General features: G+C 40.7%; 1 protein-coding gene across 2 annotated transcripts in view; it reads left to right on the plus strand.

Moving 5' to 3' along the window:
* The window catches only part of arid5b (AT-rich interaction domain 5B), a 180,627-nt gene extending 159,911 nt beyond the window's left edge, over positions 1-20,716 (plus strand). For both annotated transcript variants that reach the window (XM_052112818.1, XM_052112819.1), the window contains 2 exons: positions 13,480-13,675; positions 16,761-20,716. In XM_052112818.1, the coding sequence (XP_051968778.1) occupies positions 13,480-13,675; positions 16,761-18,845 (2,281 nt within the window). In that variant the 3' untranslated portion in view covers positions 18,846-20,716. The remainder of the gene's footprint in view (positions 1-13,479; positions 13,676-16,760) is intronic.
* The last annotated feature ends 286 nt before the right edge of the window (positions 20,717-21,002 follow it).

Consider the following 21,002-nt stretch of genomic DNA (forward strand, 5'->3'; position numbering starts at 1 on the left):
AAGGGAACGAGACATTGCTATAAGGGATTACTTCCCAATGACTTAGTTGAAGCCCTTGTAAAATAACACCAATCCTGAGTTTGGCAATGGTGTTTGAGCCCCGTCCCTTTAGGCGCGCTGTTGGTGCACGAACCCCATTTCTTCATAATTTTCAGACTGATGTACTAGAGCGCATCTCTCGAAATGTGTAACTGGAGTCCGATCACGCCGCTCTATGTGACCTCAATCCCCCAGAGGTATAAACACTTAAAAAAGAATAGGAAGTCACTGGCCTACAAGACGGTGACTTATTAAAAACATGTCTTCAAGTGTAGAAATTAATTAATAAACCCACATGGTGAAAACTAGATATAAGTTAATCTCAGCCTGGGAATCTATATGAACCATATAAATGCACACAGTATAAATGTAACCCCTTCACATCCAGAGGTTGGGAAAGGAAATTATTCCTTATTAGAAGTGCTTGTTACTTCAAAGCGGGGTAATTTCAAGAACAGCCTACATATAGGTTGCTGTCAAGATATATATATATATATATATATATCAGGTAGCCCACCTATGATAATTGCGCCTGGGCTCTCCTGCTGAGTTTTGGAACAATATGCGCTCTAGACAGAAAGGTCTTTTGAAGAGATGGACACCATGTAGTGTTTGTGATGACCAACCTGCTACAAAGCATATGTCCTGCAAGGACACACCATTTGTCCATGCCCATGAAGAGGCCATGCCTCTAGTTGAATGCCCTTTCACACCCATAGGGCATCTCACACCCTGTGATTCATAAGCGAGGGTGATCATATCAACAATCCAATGAGAGAACCTTTGCTTGGAGACGGACATGCCTATGTTCATCCTCCATTACAAAGAGCTGATCCGACAGCCTAAACTGGTGGGTGCACTCCACAAAGTGCTAGCCTCCAAATTAAGAGCACTAATTTGTAAAAATATGCAACTTAGAACATAGAGGCGTCTCACAGACAGCGCTGTAGCTTTCAGAATGGCATTCACCCCAGTAGGGCATGCAATTTATGTATGTTGTCTGACCAAATCAGAACATGGTGATTTGCTACCTTCAAATGCAAAGCCTTCAAGGCTAAGAGACAGCTAATATTTCCAGATGACTGAAGTGCTAACTGTCGAAGGCTGGGCACCCACCATACAGTGTGCCTCAGCCTGTGCTGAATGCTTCCGTGATTAGCACCTTTTGCCAGAAGGCCTGACCCAGCATGATGCTGTTAAAAGGTTGGAGCTGTCCAAGGTGCTAGAGCAACTAGAAAGCTGCCAGTAATGCCAATGCGCATGCACCACTGGTGCCAGGTGTGCCGCCAGCTTTAGAGAGGCCTCATGTAAAAAAGACTAATAGTGCGATGGCGGATGCTTTACACTCAGTTTGCCATCGCCATTTTTACAGCCTGGGCCTCAGAGTAGTAAATCCCTGTGCTTGCACAACAGAGCCTCTGATCTGGCTAATAATAGCCCATCATAGAGGTAGTTCAAAATGTGCACGCCGCTCAGCTTTAACGGAACAAGCACTGCATCGATAAACCTTGAGATTGTGGAGAGCCAAGGAAAGGACTCTGAACTTTGACTCTAATGCAAATCTCAAAACAGCCTGAGACAAGGTGCAACTCATACATGAAAGTACCATGAATCCTTTAGATCCATTGATGCAAATCAGCCCGAGGTCGGATGCGAGATAAGATCTGTTTCTGAGATACCATTTTGAATGGCCGCTTTGCAAGCGTGCAATTTAAGCATCTCAGATCTAAAATGGGCTGAAGCCTGCCATTTCACTTCAGAGCAGAAGACATCGGCTGTAGAACCGTTGTTGGCGCCACAGTTCAGAACAATGTCTATCACGCGATTCTCTGTAAGGAAATTGTGGTCCCTTCACGCAACATAGGCACTTTCCGTGCCGGAAGCATAGATGACCAAATGGCATAAGCAAGATCTCGGCTCACTCACTAGAGAAGATAGAACGCCACTCGCCACTGGGAAGCGTTTGTGCAGAGAGTGTGTGGCTAAAAGAAGCATGAAGAGCAGCGAGCATTTTTCTCTTTATGAGAATATCCTTTATTTAAGCAACATTCTGTGTAATACGGGGCGGGGAGACAAAAGAGAATGTGTAAATGATGCAGTGCGAGCAGATGCAACAACCACTTTCTCTATTGTGTGAGAAGATTCTTTATGTGAAAAGCATCACAGAGCAATGACACATGCAATCGCACAGCTAACTCCAGTGAGGAGGGGAAGTGAACAACGTATAAATGTGTGTGTCGAGCACATGCAGCGCGAGCACACGCAAACAGGGCTTTTTATATTGTGTGATAACATTGTTTTTGTGAACACAACACAAAGGAACACAAGTGTGAATGTGTGCATCTCGACAGCGAGCACATTTCTGTTTCTTGTGAGAACATTCTCTATTTGAACACAACATAGAAACTATTCAGTGACTCGGCTGTCTTTGGTAGAGCTGGAGCAGCGGGGAGGGGTTCTCTGCCGGGTGCCAACCCGAAATAGAGCGGTGAGTAATCAGACTGAATCTTCTGTGACTTTTTGTTACCCGCAGCGCCATCTTGAGGCAACCATGAAATTTTGTGTAACATCCATGTCATCACATGTATCAGATTGAGTCGACGGCTGGTTTTGAACCCCAGTCCTCTGACTCCAAGGCCAACACTTAATGAGGCGAGATAACATACAAGCTGGATCTCCGGGAAGAATGGCACTGCCCTTTGAGACGCAGTCTACTGACACTGACTGGACTGCAGGACCACTCATCCAGATGAGATCATTCCAGCTTGTCTGGAGTGGACCATTGTAAACCGTGCTCCGCAAGTACCTGCGATGGGACGCAAATCATCTCTTTATCAGTGGCATGTGCACGCTCCTCACCCTCATTGGGGGAAGTGATGGCGACATCCTCCATGGACCACTCGCTGATATTTTATGCTGCGAAGGACATGACGTCATCCCCATCGACAGAACCGGCAACGTAATAAAGCCATATGCTCCAATAGAGGGCCGGAGCTCATCACGCGTATACTGTACAGTCACGGATGCTACATCAGAAGATCGAGGGGCTCGCTGGCTTGCGCCGGATCCTCCTTGATCACTTCCAACTCGACCTCACGGCCTCGTCTTGCTTCCCTGTGTGAACTCTCGGGATCTAACACAGATGAGGTGGGTACAAGGGCAATCATTGAGCAGAGCGTCTGGAGACTAATGCCCTTGCAGTGAGGGCAGTCTGTCTATATGAGAGGCACTTAAGTATGGGCGTGGCCGAGGCAGTGAACGCAGCTCTCATGTTCATCTTATGGTGGGATGTGCCACTCGCACGGAACACTTGTGGAACAGCATCTTGCAAAAGATGTGTATATGAGAGGCACTTTGGCATGGCCGTGGCCCAGGCAGCGAACACAGCTGTCATGTTCATCTGACGGCTGGATGTGCCACTCGGAACACTTGCGGAATGACATCTTGAAAAAGACGAACTGCACGCAAGCGGCTCTTTATGTATATTTGAAAAGGATTCAATATCTCGTGCCGGAACACTGTGGGAACCGGGGTGTCTCGCTGAAGTGCTGTGTTGTTCAACGGCGAGCATCTGAAGTGAAAAACACATACACCAAGAAGCATTTTCGATGCCGAGAATCTTCAACGGAACACTGCAGGGGAGGGGTGAGTCTTCTCTCTACAGTCACTGAGTGGGACAGGCTATGAGTCATCCTGTCTTTGTCTGCAGAAAAGATCCTGTCCGCTAAAGAAGTGTATCTTGACGGTGAAGCAGAGGGGGCTTTCAATATGAGAGATGATGTCGCTGTCTTGAAGGAAGAAATGGTGTTCGCGCACCCACTTATATAATCCAACCACACACCTAAAGGGGTGGGGCTCAAACACCATTGCCAATCTCAGGATTGCGGTTATTGTACAAGTAATCGGGAAGGAATCCCCAATAGCAATTTCGAAGTGAGCTGAATTGAAAAGGAACCAAAGTGTACACAATGTGATTGTATGATTTCAGAATACTTGTAAAACAGCCCACAAGTCACTTTGACTACTTTTAATTTTTTATTTTTTCCCTTTATGGACCTTGACATCCCTGAGCCACTATTCGCTTTCATTATGTGGCAACACGTGTGGACATGAAAAAAAAATTATTTGTGTTCAACAGAAGAAAAAAGTTATGTGTTTGGAGTGACATGAGGGTGATTAAATAATAACAATAAGGAATCTTTTTTGGGTGAACTATCCCTTTTACACTATTTTTTACCATACTAAGTGACAACTTGCTGCTTATTGTACACTGACTTCCAGTAATGCTTACATACGTTTGACCTTCACGGTCACATCTGCATTTACTCTTTGCCCTACTTGATTTTTATAAGCACCACGTTCCAGTGACCCACGTCCCTATCTGGAATACAGTACATGGCAAGAATGGCAGAAATTGCAGCACCTTATAGCAGAGCATAAATGCTGGCATTTGAATAATTATTGTGTTCTATAAGTATGATTCATTTTATCGGCCCGGAGTTGCTAATTATGGAAATTAGTGTTATATAAGGCTGGAGGGGGGAAGAGATGCTGCAACCGAATCTTATTACCCACTCAGCAGTCTCCCAGAGGAGAGAAGAGCAGACGCAGACAAAAGCGAACAGGCACACCTTTGTGGTTTTCAGCTGGCTGCTATCTTTGCGATGCTGCTCTTATCTGTCCACATTATACAAGAAGTTCTATTCTCCTCATGGTTCCTCAAGCAATTACACATTTGAATTAATGACAGAGAAGCAGTATGCACAGCAAAGTCACTTTGTCACTGAAATTTTAAAAGTTTTTGAAATTTTGATGTCTTGGAAAAATGTACATACTCATTTTAATTGCGGTATCTTGAAAGGCTATAAAAATGTACTTGCTTACAAGCAACACGTAATCTAGAATTAATTACTTGTTCATGCTATTTTTAATTGCTCATTTCATTTTGATGTTTGGGCTTACAGAATAATAATTAAAGGTGTTTGATAAGACAAGCATCACTATAACCAATGCTCATATGTAGGGTTATTGGCCTTAAGAATTACAGTAAATGGTACATAATGTAAACAATAGTCATTACAAGTGATATAATCAGCAATATTGTACACAAAATCATCATGTTTGTTGATACTTTTTCGAACATGAAATAAAGATGTTGATACTTTAACACATGACCAGCATATTGAGATGGAGCACTTGCTTTAAAATGAACAGGAGAAACTGGAACAACCAATATTTATATATATATATATATTTTTTTTTTATTTTTTTTTTTTATCTGCTCTAACTTCAGTACTACTCTCTCTAAATTATTGGCTGTTGTATGATGAAATGCTTATGTTCCTTATTTTGTAAGTTGCTTTGGAGAAATAACTAAATGTAAATGTTAATGTAACCAATACGGCAGGTGTAGAAATGGAAGTCCCGCCTTACAGGTGAAAGAGCCAATCAAGTTTCAGGTTCAGACAGTAAACTCAAGATGTGCATGCAGCCCTAAAAATGGCATTTTTTATCGTGATCTGAACTAAAGAAGCACAATTCATGACACTGTCTATTATTATTATTACTGCCGATTTGAAATACGTTATTTGATCATAGACAACCGTTTTGGAGATTTCGGTTTTTCTCCATTCATGTAGATTTAGGAGCTGTACTTTCATGGCGCCTGTATCCGTAAAAAATAGTTGCCCGGGAGCATTCCCTTGTTGTAAATGGAAAAAGGAAATCATTTAATTTAAAGAAGCGGATATACACACAAGCATGAGAACTTCACAGATCTTCTTCAGTGTGTCTGATATCAACATGCACAGACACTTATGAGAAGCACAAACATCTGCAGCTCAGGTTAATATAACTAATCCACTAAAATAACAGATAATACTTGTCGAAATTTTGCTTTTGTGCTTAGATTAAAAGTCAGCTGCATCTGGGAGAAATAGCACTTTTTTCTCACTTTTGTGTTTTATGACTTTGTTGTGCTTAAATGTCATGAAGTAACACTCTGACATTGATTGATCTATGTCGTCATGAAACAGAGTCCCTCCCCTCCAAATTCAATCACAAGTGGTCACAGGAGATGCATTTAAGTGACAGGTGCAAACAGTGAAGCATCTTGCCTGACCACATGTGATCTGATCACCCGAGATGCATCTTAATATCAGGTGGAAACAGGGTCTCTGTTTCTCAGCCTTTAACTACTAAGAAAACAACTGATTTGAATTTCTTAAAAATGATGTTGAATAATATTAGCATATCATTTGATTATTAGTTAATGGATTGTAAGACAGAATTCACATATTCAGGCATTACTATTACTCCGTCTTTGGATTCAAAAATCTGCAGGTGATATGGACTGCATTATTTTTCCTGCCCAATCTGCTTTCTCTGATATGAGCATAGCTGGGAACCTGAAAAGCTGGCCTCAGTTTCTTGAGTACTAGGGGTTTTGGTTGGCATACAGTATGTGTGTGCGTATATGCACAACTTATTCTGCAGGTGCAGCTTGGCTCTACTCACAGAGGTGGTGATTGTTAGATGCCCAGCCCTTAAAAATAAGCACCCTCTTTCTGCTCCAGAATCTGTGACCGAGGCTTTGAGAAACACCTGAGCCCAGCTAGAATCTGCACAACATGTTGAGCTGGCCTAAAAATGAACCGGTGCAGTTAATGCGCTGAACTAGAGGACTTAAAATAACTTCAGTAAAGCTAAATAAGTAGTTTTCATAACTTTGTCAATGCTCTTAAAGGAATAGTTCATGCGAAAATTACAATTCTGTCTTGATTTGTTCACCATTTTGGAGAATTTTGAATAATCTTCCATTATCGACCATAGGCTGTCAAGACAACACCGAAAAATCACAAGGATAATAGTCATTACAACGCCAGATTCCAAGTTGTCTGAAGGCATATGATTGCTTTGTGGTAGGAACAGATTGAAATTTGTCATGTTATTCTCTTAAAATCTTCCTCTCCGCCATAGCTATAAAAAATCTTTGACCTCAAGGATGTTTGGTCACAAGACATGCAAGAACCAATGGTGCTTGGTGTCAAAGAAGATTAGCAGTGAATAAAGACTTATATTTCAATCTGTTACATACTCCAGTATTCTTTAGCTGCTTTGTTGAACCTGTTAATCAGTTCTTATTGAGCGGAAATATAATTGCATAGTCAAACTTTGGGGAGCAACAAAGAAAGGAGTATGATATAAAAAGGGGTCCCACAGCCTCAGAAGTGGTCCATCTTCAATGGAGCTTTAGACGGCTGTAATGGACTGACAAATGAAGTCTGCACGAAAACTCAGCATGACACTCCAACATTACTGGCAGCCGTTCTGTTAGGTTAAACTCGGGTTCACAGATGTAATCAGTCTTTGTAGAGATGTTTGGAATGTGAAGAGGAAGGGGGTGGAGCCCTCACTCTTGAGTGGGACATGAGTCGTTTCCAGCAGGAGGGGAAATAGTCCTGTAAATGGATCGCTCTGTGCGGCTCTTCAAGTTATTCTTTGTGCCCCCAGAATGAGTATACATACTCCAGACCATCATGGAGGTTTTAAGGTTCATTTCCCAGGGAAATGTATTCCACCACATCATTTGTGACAAAATGGTGCATTTTCCTTACAATCAAGCTTATATTGATTTCGAAAGTCGACGCTGTCAGTGGTCTTGCTTTTTTCTCGCAGCACCTTCTCCCTTTCTTGTCCAACATGTGTTTTTTGTGCACATTTGCTTACACTTGTATCTCTTTGCATGGGGACGTGTCCCTAACAAAAGTAAGGGAATATTTGCACCTATGTAGAAAATGACTGTCATTACTTACTCACTTATGTTGTTCCAAACCCTTTGACTTGGTTTTCAACTGGGTAACAAAACAGGAAACATCTTGAAAAAGGTATGCTGCTAGTCGCTCTTTTATGCTAGAGCTGTCAAGCTTCAAAAGGATGCAAAAGCACCATTAAAGTATCATAAAAATGGTCCATAGTACTTGTGCACTATATTTTGTGCTTCTTGTTTGATTTAATAAAAAGTCTTTGTCTGTTTCCTTTTTTTTTTTTTTTTTTTTGCTCTATCCTCTGTACTGTTCCAGATACATTTGGAACTTGGTTGTGTGATACTTAAGATATTGTTGGCTTTTGTATGACAAATTGCTAATGTTCTTCATTTGTAGATACTGTAAATTTGAAAAAAAAAAAAAAAACTCACCCCTATTAGATGCAGTTACAAACCACATACTTGTATATATAGACTGACAAGGAAAATACATCATAATTTAGAATTTGGCTTTGCTGTGAGCTGTGTACGTGCACCTGTATAGTTGAATCGATTTTAAATTGGAACATTTTAACTGCACATTTCCTGCACTTGGCATTGTGCCTTGTACCGACTATATGAAATAGGGTCATACAACTGTCTATCTGACAGCTGCTCAGCTCAATGAAAATAACAAAAATGTAAATCTCAACCTCAACCTCTTCAAAACATTTCCCTCTGAGCAAACACTCCACAGCCAAATTTGTAAGGAAAGACTTACAGTTATTCAGTTTTCTCTTTTTTTCAGTGAACTGCAATGGGAAAGGAACAGTGACTTGTTATTCCCATAAATGGTCATGTGGAGAGAATGAGTTGGGATTTTAGTCATCATTTATTTATTCCTTGACTTCTCACCTTGTGATGGAGGGCTATTTCCATTCTTATCCCAACGCTCTCACGTGCTCTCACAACTGTTTATATTTGTGCAAGTATATACTGTTTATATACTGTGTGTATATATATATATATATATATATACACACACACACACACACACACACACACACACACACCCCTCACATTTTTGTCAATATTTGATTATATCTTTTCATGTGACAACACTGAAGAAATGACACTTTGCTACAATGTAAAGTATTGAGTGTACAACTTGTATAACAGTGTAAATTTGCTGTCCCCTCAAAATAACTCAACACACAGCCATTAATGTCTAAACCGCTGGCAACAAAAGTGAGTACACCCCTCAGTGAAAATATTTGTGTGGCCACCATTATTTTCCAGCACTGCTTTAACCCTCTTGGGCATGGAATTCACAGAGCTTCACTGGAGTCCTCTTCCACTCCTCCATGATGACATTACGGAGCTGGTGGATGTTAGAGACATTGTGCTCCTCCACCGATGCTCAATAAGGTTTAGGTCTGGAGGCCAGTCCATCACCTTCACCCTTAGCTTCTTTAGCAAGGAAGTGGTCATCTTGGAGGTGTGTTTGGGGTCGTTATCATGCTGGAATGCTGCCCTGCGTCCCAGTCTCCGAAGGGAGGGGACCATGCTCTGCTTCAGTATGTCACAGTACATGTTGGCATTCATGGTTCTCTCAATGTCCCCCAGTGCCGGCAGCACTCATGCAGCCCCAGACCATGACACTCCCACCACCATGCTTGACTGTAGGCAAGACACACTTGTCTTTGTACTCCTCACCTGGTTTCCGCCACACACGCTTGACACTATCTGAACCAAATAAGTTTATCTTGGTCTGATTAGACCATAGGACATGGTTCCAGTAATCCATGTCCTTAGTCTGCTTTTCTTCAGCAAACTGTTTGTGGGTTTTCTTGTGACAGCCATGCAGACCAATTTGATGCAGTGTGTGGCGTATGGTCTGGGCACTGACAGGCTGACCCCCCACCCCTTCAAACTCTGCAGCAATGCTGGCAGCACTCATACATTTCCCAAAGACAACCTCTGGATATGACGCTGAGCACGTGCACTCAACTTCTTTGGTCGACCATGGCGAGGCCTGTTCTGAGTGGAACCTGTTCTGTCAAACCGCTGTATGGTCTTGGCCACCATGCTGCAGCTCAGTTTCAGGGTCTTGGCAGTCTTCTTATAGCCTAGGCCATCTTTATGTAGAGCAACAATTCTTTTTTTCAGATCCTCAGAGAGTTCTTTGCCATGAGGTACCACGTTGAACTTTCAGTGACCAGTTTGAGGGAGTGTGAGAGTGATGATACCAAATTTAACACACCTGCTCCCCATTCACACCTGAGACCTTGTAACACAAATGAGTCACATGACACCGGGGAGGGAAAATGGCTAATTGGGCCCTATTTTTACATTTTCACTTAGGGGTGTACTCACTTTTGTTGCCAGCGGTTCAGACATTAACGGCTGTGTGTTGAGTTATTTTGAGGGTACAGCAAATTTAGTTATACAAGGTGTACACTCACTACTTTAAATTGTAGCAAAGTGTAATTTCTTCAGTGTTGTCACATGAAAAGATATAATCAAATATTTACAAAAATGTGAGTGGTGTACTCACTTTTGTGAGATACACACACACACACACACACACACACACACACACACACACACACATATATATATATATATATATATATATATATATATATATATATTCTGATTTCAAGTGACATTCACTTTTGGTAAAAGTTGATTATGGTCATGGACCATCTTTGTTCTGCACAATAATGGTTTGTTTATTTCACTTTTTTGTTTAGATTATAATAGTTTTGACATAAAATTATATTTAAAAGGTTTTTAGACTTTCAGATTTTAATTCTGGTTCAAATCATTAGTAAAAACTTTGAAATACTTTTTAATGTGACCTTTATATAACAAAAATAACAAATGTTTATTTAGAAATCCATCCATCCATCCATCCATATTCAACCGCTTATCCGAATTCGGGTCGCGGGGGCAGCTGCTCCAGCAGGGGGCCCCAAACTTCCCTAGAAAGACATTTATTGATCGACTGGAGTCATGTGGATTACTTTTGGACCGTCAAAGTGCTGGCACCTGTTTACTTGCATTATAAGGACCTGACAGAGCTCTGTCTTCTTCTAAAAATCTTAATTTGTGTTCTGCTGAAGAAACACATCTGGGATGGCATCAGGGAAAGTGAATAATGTGAGAATTTTCATTTTTGGATGAACTATTCTTTTAAAGATAAATCAAAATATGCTAATTAAAACAGAAACATTTGATATCAATTATCCCTCTGGAATACCAAAAGAGAATAATGCGTAAATGTACTTTTACTTTTTGAATGCAGTTTAAAGTTAAAGCTCAATAAGGACTCTATGGGGGTTTGAAAAGCACCCCCTTAGTTCCAGACGAGAGAGATTTCTGCAGATTAGCTGTGAACAAGATAAGTCATTGTGTGCATTATTATGCCTCCGTTATGTAAACATGGCCTGAAACATAACAGTGAGAATCAGTTATTTGGCAGCTGCCTGCAATTTTGATTTGACTGTGCGGACCCAAGCAGTTTTTCCACTTTTAGCAGCTGTAACATGTTTAAACTCTTTTAGTAATGGGATCTGAAGATAAATATTCCCTCCGGGCTCTTGCTTAGCTTTGCCATTGGCCAGCCGCCAAACCTCAGCTGGCATAGTTTTCCCGCACAGCCCCTTTCTGAGCGTGCTCAGAGTGTCCCGACTCTGAGATCCCCGAACACTTCCCGTTGAGTAAACACACGGCTACAAACTAGCGGAGATGAATTCCTCTTGAGATGCTGCCAGATCTTTTTAAACAAGAATGAAATGAGAAGATAAAGAGAACTGGAGGATGCTGGGAGTGATTGTAGCGATATGAAAAAAGGGAAGATATTATAATTGTGATAGAGCAGTCTGCCGTATTTTGCGCTCTTTGTCATATTAATCGCTGGTTCTTTCTGCTGCACCTTTTTTCCTCATTTGTAGATCGTGATGCAAGAGATGTGAAATTTATTTTTATTACAGCTGGCATGTCACAGTAGATATTTATAATTCCGCATGTCTCCAACAGTTCCCACTCGCACTCATTAATCACATTGAAGGTATTATGAAAACTTCAAACTACAAGACTAAAAAGGTAGATCATTTTGCTGTGTGCCCTTTACCCAATTAATAAGCCTCTCTATCAGTTGAAGAGTGTTAAACTGCGATATATTAAAATGAATCATAGTTTTACACTGTCTTCTTATCTTTGATTGCATTAGTCTTATGCTGCCTTCAAAGAAGAACGATAAAATAAATAAAACATTAATTATGCACCAATAGGGCATATTTTGTTTTTCATTTTGTTGTACCAGTGCTAAAAAACACAACTTTATTCTCATGAGAACTCGAAATAATTTGAATGAGAAAATTGTAAGATGTCGAAAAGGTACAACTTAGACCAGCAAATAAACAAACAGAATTTCAAATCAATACAAAACACGTAATTACGGTGACGTAAACACAACACAAGCCCTCTATCCAACACTTTATTTAAAGACTGGAATTGTCTGTGAACACATTTGGCTACTCATTCCATATTTTTCTCAATTGGTGTACATGTTGTACTTTTTTTACAAACCAACGAGATCTTAGCGTTTAGCCATCTCTTTCAATTATTATGACTTGTCATGAGGCCAGGTTGAAAAAAATGACATAAAAAAGGTAGAAATAAATATAACTTTTCCAAACGTATCCCATTTTTCCTGACCAAAATCAGGAAAGGAAAATCAGAATCAAATTCCTTCCAAGTTGCGAATATAATTTATGTGAAAAAACATATTATCACAAAAACAATGTGCGAACATCCAAGGGGGTTCAAAAGGATGAAATCGTCACTTCCAGAAAAATTGTAGCTAATATGAGGTTTTTTTTTTATTATTATTACTGGCGGTTTAGAGCACGCCGACAAAACACTCTAAAGAACTTGGTCTCATGTTTGGGAGCAACAGCATGTCACACTCTTCTGGGAGCGCTATATATGTGCGTTCATCCAACCTTATGTCAATACCTTGCAGACCAAGATATTTGTGTCTATAAGATAAGTGTCAATAATCATCTGTCCCGTACAGTTCAAGTTTTTTTCGAATTACTTGCTCTGCAAACTCTTTTGATCAGCAGTTACAGAAATACTCAAACAGTCAATCTGGCACCAACAATCATGTCACGTCCAAATCACTGAGATACATTTTTTTTCCCCATTCTGATGGTTGATGTGAATGTTAACAGAAGCTCCTAACCCGTATCTGAATGATTTTATGCACTGCACTGCTGCCAAATGATTGGCTGATTAGATAATCACAAGGATGTTTGTTGGTGCCAGATGGACTGGCTTGAGTTTGGTTTATGTACGTATAACATTTTGCCTAAAAAGTGTGCTTGTGCTGTTTTTGTTTAAAACGAATTACACTTGCCTTAATACTCTATCTAATGCAATGACATTCATACATTTCTATGTGTGAATGTCAACAATAATACAAATCATTTGTTGGACTGTCATGATGTCATGCATCAGTTTGCTCCACAGTTGTCTAAGAAAACGGTTTACATGAAACAATGCTATCAGCTATTTTTATTATCAGCTCAGGAAGGAAGACAGGACTGTGTAAGCCAGTAGAAGTTCAAACAAATAATGAATCAGCCTCATTCTGCTAACTTGTATCACTTCCTGCTTTTCCTCAGGCTCATCCTGCCCTATGAGAGATTTACTAAAGGAGAGGAGGACAAACCGCTTCCTCCCACCAAACCCCGCAAACAGGACGGTTGCACCCAAGATGGGGCTTTCAAAGCAAAGGTGACAGCCATGAAGCGCCCTAAGGATGAACAAAATCCAAGGTCTCGGACCGAAAAGGACGCAGCAGATCAATTCCTGGAACTGGTCAGTGTTTCATTATTTCATTCAGCCTGTTTCAGAGCAGCATCTATTAAAAACACACTATTTACCTGTTTTAATTGAAATGTTATCCCGCTCCCTGGCCTTTCCCAGTAGCGGTTCCTTGTTTGAGACAAGCAGGTATTATGTAGCCCATTTTACCAGCCTAGAACAACCTTTTCTGCTATGGAATGAGTCAAGATTGGGCACCGATTCCTGTACAGCACCTAAACCCTGTTAGTGAAAAAATAAGACTGAAAAGAAAAACTTTCCATAACAAATAAGCTGTCAGAAGTGTGAAAGAATAGTGCTGTCGGGAGCAGCTGGTTTTAACATAATTATCTGAGTTGAATTGGAAGCTTGGAAATCAAATGGCATTTCTCTGCTGGCGATTTATAGGCTACCTTATGCCTGATTATTTTATTTTCAGTGAATCTCTAGACTGAAGTTCACAAGGTTTTTCCCCCCATGTTCCTTTTTTCCATAAACTCCCTCTGAGTTTTATTCACAAATCAATTTAAAGAAGGTGAATTGTGGGGCAAATCATAACAGAGTTACTTTTATCGACGAGACCTTTTGTTCACAGAGCAGCTGTGGTGGAAATGTTTTTCTATCACATCTGAGAAACCAATATGCAGTGAGCCAATGCATGCCATAGTTTTGTTCTTATATAAATTCTGGGCTTATTTTTATCCCTAAAATCCAATAAATCCATGCGACACATTTTAAAGCCGTTGAACGGCTCGCATTAATTTCTACCACACATGAAATGAGTAATAAGTTGTGGTGTGGAAACAAAAAGGCCTGTTGTATATTTTTTTCCAGAGGCATGCCTAGCTCATCTGTCTGGTATGTTGTGTAATTTGAAAGACCTCTCCAGATAATTGATTGTACATTGTACAAGGCAGAAAATGAAAATGAATTCTATGTTCAAGGCAGAGTTGATGACAAGACTGAAGTGTGGAATGGAGGAGAAATAAAACTCTTAAAGCAGAGTTATAGATCTCAAAGAGTATATTTGGAGAGATATATGCTGGGAGTTATCATGGGGGCCTGCATGCCAGTGGAGCATAATCAGGGCATGGACAAATATAGGCATGCTGCTCTGCTAAGAATAAAAGCATTGTAATCGCTGTAAAATCAGTCCTTCCTTAGGCACCAAATACAATCAAGGTTATTGAATGATACACACTGAGCCAACTGGTGATCACACCCTACTACACCAGGCTAATTTAGTCTTCTAGTGATTAGCTGCTTGTGGCAGACATTTCTACTAGCTTGTACAAGTACCCAAATGGCATGACACTAAGCGACCCCTCAAGTGAAAGGTCCCCAACATTACCATACAAAGCACAGTGTGCACCTTCTGCACGACTCACATTATGATCATTTAAAAAAGTAATTATCGTTTTCAAACAGGTTTCCATAAACACTCCCTCATCTTCTAGTTGGGCAAAGAGATAGTCCCTCCCCAAACGCTCACCATTTGTTGAGCCAATCTTTGCTGTTGGGTTGGTCGGACGCTCAAAAAAACACAACCGTTTTGATAGTGTCACAGAGCCACGGCATTTACACTTTTTGGAGAATTTGAACCTACAGTACAAATGGCCTCTTATTAGGGGTGCAAATATTTGCTCTGACAATGATTTGATTCTATTACGAATTTTATGTATCATAAAATTTGAAATATGGTCACAATTTGATTCTTTTGGTAAGATTAACAATAATATGCAATAATGTTTATAAAAATATAACTATGTTATATTATGTGCTATAATTAATTAATAATTATAAGATTCTAAAATATTTGCTGAAGACACAGATATAAATAGAAGGACAATCATGCACAAATACAATTTAATACATCCATGGTGGAGATATAATTAGGATCTTGATGGATTTGAAAAGTTAACTGAACTAAACATAGGTTAAGAATTGTATTTTGGATAAGGCCTGAACATGTAATACATTGTGTTTATAATAGTAGTTATAATTAAATGTTCAATTCCTTAGTTGATGCGTTGAAACTTCATTTTTACACCCCTATTACATATAGTTTACTCTGCATGTTAAGCTTGAACATTATTGCAACATTGAAAAAATTACACTTCAGCATTAAATATGTGTCCCCTCAAAGAGTAAATAGAAAAGAGAATATTTATCTTTTCAGCAACACAGTGGTGTGTGGACAGCAATGTGAAGTAGCATAATTGCACTCTTGAATGTCATCTGATAATGAATCAAGTTAATGCTATTTTCAAGCCTACAAAAAGAAGCTGCAACAAGCTGTTTGTCTCTGCACTGTGTAATGTGATGTATGAACCTGTGATTATTCATGTGCAGTTGCATGTTTCTTTTGGGTTAAGTGGGGAAATGGAGTGAAAGGGATGAGCCAGCCTTTTCTTTGACACCAGCTTATGTCAAACATCTGTTCATCTCCTTCTCCAACACTGATAATAAATGGATGGGTGGGGCTCACCGCTGTCACCACTCTGAAGTTCCGGCAAGCATCTGCTCATTAGAGATATCTAAAGTTTGTCCAAAGTGCAAAACTTGCATCATGCCCTGGATCGTAGAGTTGGCAGCAGCTGTCAGCTGTCGCTTCTGTGCAATCGTTCTGACTCTGTTATCTGCTCTCATTTTAGCAGAGTGCATTTAGAGGATCCTGGGAGTGATACATTCAGCCCAGAAAGGTATTTGTATGGGGAAGGCATTGTGATATCTGCTATAAGGAAATAGTTAACCGAAAAAGACAAATATTTATTTTTCCTTTCCAGCAAAAGATGCAGAGACAACTACAAGCAGGCCATATGTAGGTTATTCGCCCAAAAAGTTAACACCGTGGCTCTATAAAACACTGTTCTGTTTGTTTGAGCATCCCAACTAGCCTAAACATTGGTTCAATTAATGGCTAGTTTGCGGTGGCCGGTTTGTCTGACCACAACAAACAGGCCACAAGTATCAGGGGGGATTATCTACCTGTAGCTAAAGGGTGGACTTTACTTACATTAGCATAAGAAGCACTCTATTCTTATCCAGTCTCTGTATGTGACTCAGTTACTAAGTATTGTTTCTTCATGTGTGTCTGTAGGGATTGGAGGACAAAGAGGACAAGGAACAATTCCAAGAGAAGCTTTTAGAAAAGGAGGATAGCCAGAAGTTCCAGGCTCTAGCCCATAAGAACAAAGATGCTCTTACTGAGGATGAGAGTGTGCAGCAGGATGTCAAGGAGGAAGAGGAGAAAGCTGTGCTCCATAACACATATGAGCGGGCAAATGGGAATGTGCTGCCCTCACTTCCGCAAGATGGTGCACCACTGAATTCAGAGGATTGTGATGTGTTGTTACCTGTTGCTGTTGCTGCCATGCCTCTGCATCATACTCACCTTCTTCCCAGGTCTCAGACTCCAGACCAATGGGAGCATGGGATGCTAGAATACAAGGTACCACCAGGTGCACTTGGAAACATAGAACCATCTGGGCCAAAGGAGAACCAGGTGGGAATGGTGCTGCCCATTCTGAAGCAGAAACCCCACACAACTCCAGAAATCTTACCTGAAAGGGCTGAACCCCCTAGAAAGGAAGAGGGATGCTTCAATTATAATCCACTTCTCTACCCCAGGGGCAATCCTGGCATTATGTCTCCTTTAGCCAAGAAAAAGATGTTGTCTCAAGTCAGTGGCACAGGACTGCTTAATAATTACCCATATGGGCCACCACCTCCATTAGTGAGTAGGAGGTTATCATTAAGTGGTACAGAAGGGTCATCTGCTGGACAGCAAAGCACCCAGGCTTCCTCTACTACAGAGACAAACATGGTGATCAAACGGCCATCAGTTATCCAGCATGCTCAGAGCTTTAAATCCAAGAGTTGTGAGGATAGGAGGTCCTCAACAGAGGCCTCACAGAAAGAGGGATGCAGTGATGGAGAACCTCTACCCCAGTCACAGCCTAGTCAGATAAGAGAGCCATACCTTATGAGGGCTGATCCCCATTCCAACATGGAGACATCTGCAGAGATGCCTCGTCCAGGCCAGGCTCCCAGCTTCTTGGGTGACTTTTATTCCTCACCACACCTGCACAACCTCTGCCGACAAACTGAGCACCACCTGAGCAAGAAGCTGATAAGCAAGTATCTTAGCAGAGACACTTACCCTCGGGACTGTGAGATCGCCCAGGGCTTCCCCTCAACCCAGCATCCTGACAACTTTGGGTTGAGTTACTGTGCCCGACTTAATCAGAAAGAAATGGGGCCCCCTCCAGAAAGGGTAGCAGAGGAGCAACCAACTGATTTGAGCCTCCCAAAACCATCTTCTCACAAACCTCTTTCCACATCCTCTCTTTGTGGCATCCCACATCCTGCAATGCAACAGGACATTAAAAACTCTCCTCTGTATCAAACAGGCAATGGTCAGAACTCAAATCTAGATTATCATCCCAGGGCCTGCCGGGTTCCTCCCATGACTGTGTCCACATCTAAAACGGTACCAGAATCTCACACAAGACTTCTGGAGAAAGCACACAATGGCAGAGAAGATGAGTCCCTAGGCTACAAGATTGAGGAAATGGCTCGACCCATTCTGAGCACTAAAAGTAACCCACAGAATATCTGCACTGCACTGCCACTGAAAAGGAACCTCGAGGAGTTAGAGAATGGACCTCCGGAGAAGAAGATCCGGGCTGTTACACCCTTGCACTGCTCTACACAAAGAGATGGCCCAGGGAAATCACGGACACCAGATGTTGGCGGTGAGTCCATGAAGCCAGCAGAACCTGCACATGCAGTGCACTTCAACAACTACACTCCAGAGGGTCACAAGTTTCCTTTGCACTCCCACCTGTTCCAAGGGCTGTATCCAGGGACATTTGTATCTCAGGTACAGGATATGTGTGAAAGCTTGGGCTCCCACATCACCCCAAGTTACTCCCATCCACTGCAGTACTTGAAGAACCAGGCTGTGATATCACCCCTCATGCCCCCCTTCGCCATTCATTCCTTAATGATGCAGAGACAATTCCTGGCTGCCAACCCCTCCCACATGTACAGACAGCAAGTCGGGACCTCATACGGGGACCTTCTACACCCTGGCCTCTATCCCATGTCGGCCCTCCACCCCCAGCCAGCTTTTAGTCCACCACAACTCTCTTCAGTGCACCCCAGCACTAAACTCTCCTAGGTGACTGTAGCTGGAGACCCCCAACCCACGCTTAATAACTTGATGCTCCCCAGAAATCCCATCAAGCATTATCACACTATGTATCAAACGGATAGCAGTATTTTATAAATGCTTCAACACGGGAGCAGTTGTTTCTGATATTTGCCTTCTTGCCACTCAAGTTTAGGATTTGCACATTTCTTTGAACAGGGGCCAACTTGGCTAATTTGTGGCTTGTTCTCACCTCACTGTCTGAAAGTTTCAGTTGTCTTGATCGAAAACATGTTGCCTTGGCACAGGTGCTCAAGTGGAGATGAGCATAATGTCCACAGAGGTGGCCAAAGGAAAGTTGAGTGACAAATCAGTGCAATGCAGCAGTGCTATTTCAGTCAACTCTCAGAACTCTTTTGTCTAAACACTATGTTATGATAATGCAAGAGCTGCCTGGCTAGCTGGTTAAATCTTTCCTAATTACGCCTGACTGTGCGTTTTGTTGTTGTTATGTTTAATGAAACAGTGTGATAATTCTGTATGTCTATTTTTCAATCCTATAAGGGTTAAGCAATGAGATTTCACATTTTATAAAAATGCAAAAAAGAGACCTAAGTATTGCAGTTTGGTGTGTTACACGGTTACATGTAAATACAACTAACTAAGCTTCACTTGAAGGAATCTTAAATGTTAGTGAATAAATGTAAGATTGGCTTCACAAGCTTCATGGACCACTGTCTGATGGCCTCACTATCGGCTCCTGTCACATCCAGCCAAACTCCCTCCCATTCATCAGAGCAATGTAGAATGTGTTTGTCAAATGTTGGACTGAGGTGCTTGTACATAACCTTCACAAACTGAACATACTTTGTATCATGCTCACTTGCTACTGTAATTTCGGACTGCTCTGAACTGCGGGGCTAGAAAGGCAATTTTGGATGACTTTTGATTGTGAGAGGATAAACTGCAGTGTCAACAGGACTACTTACATGTCTGAAAATGTGTTTTGTATTTGCTAGTGTGCACTTGTGATTGCTTACTCAGAGGACATTTTATCAGGAGATACAACTGAATATTAAAACTACATTTGGGGAAAATTAATTTTAGAAGCACTTAGTTAAGCACACACACACACACACACACACACACACACACAACATTTTCCATCAGTTTCTGTTTAAGGAAAGCAAAAAAAAAAGTATATATTGTTTAAATATTAGGTCTGTATTGTAAGTGCTGGCAGAAGTCAAATTTGCATATGTTTAAATGAAGAGTAACACTTGCCGAAAAAGCCTTTAGTAAAAATAGGCATGATTTCTTTGCACAAATGATTTTGGGAACGTACCAATTTGAAAGCAACACAATACTCCTAGGGGTAATCAATTATATATTTTTTCTCTTTTTTTTTTCTTTTGATGTATTAGTTGTAGAAACTAAACTTCAAGAAATGTATTACTCCAACAATGTCTGGAGTAAACCTAAAGGTTGCTATGTAGCATTTTGTAATGAGTAATAAACAGTTTTATAACTTAAAAGAAATTCATCCACATTTGCAATATTTCCATGAACATATTATTATTTTTTATTGTCCAAACACAAATACAAGCCAACCTAAAGTAATAGTTCACCCAATTCATAATTCACCTACCTTTGTGTTGTTCCAAATCAGTATGATTTTCTCTCTGGCATGGAACACAAAAGAGGTTCTCTAGAATGTTAATACTGCTGAATATGTTGAATGTTACAGTAGCTGTCAAGCACCAGTAATGACAAAAACAACTTGTTCAACTTAGTCTTCTAAAGCCATATCGCTTTGTGTAAGGAATAGACCAAATGTTATCTGATGAATTATTTTATTTAATTTGTGCTTGTGCATTTTCAAACTTGGATATGGATAAACATGGATATTTTCTCATGAAAATGTATCTTGCCTTGTTTGACTACAAACAGTATGTTATCACGTGTCTCACCGATGGCAAAGCTTCACAAACTGTCATTGTCATACGGTTTGAAACAAATGATGACAGAATGTTTAAGTGAACTATTCCTTGAAATTAATGCAATCTCTAAGTCTACTCCTCTACCCTACTTAGCATTATTTATGCCAAAGCTTTTGGCTAGAGATAGAGAACACATGAAGACAAATTAATTTTACAATACTACAGTGTTAGAAATATCTTACTATAC

Source organism: Xyrauchen texanus, chromosome 40 (assembly GCF_025860055.1).
Source record: "Xyrauchen texanus isolate HMW12.3.18 chromosome 40, RBS_HiC_50CHRs, whole genome shotgun sequence".
NCBI lineage: Eukaryota > Metazoa > Chordata > Actinopteri > Cypriniformes > Catostomidae > Xyrauchen > Xyrauchen texanus.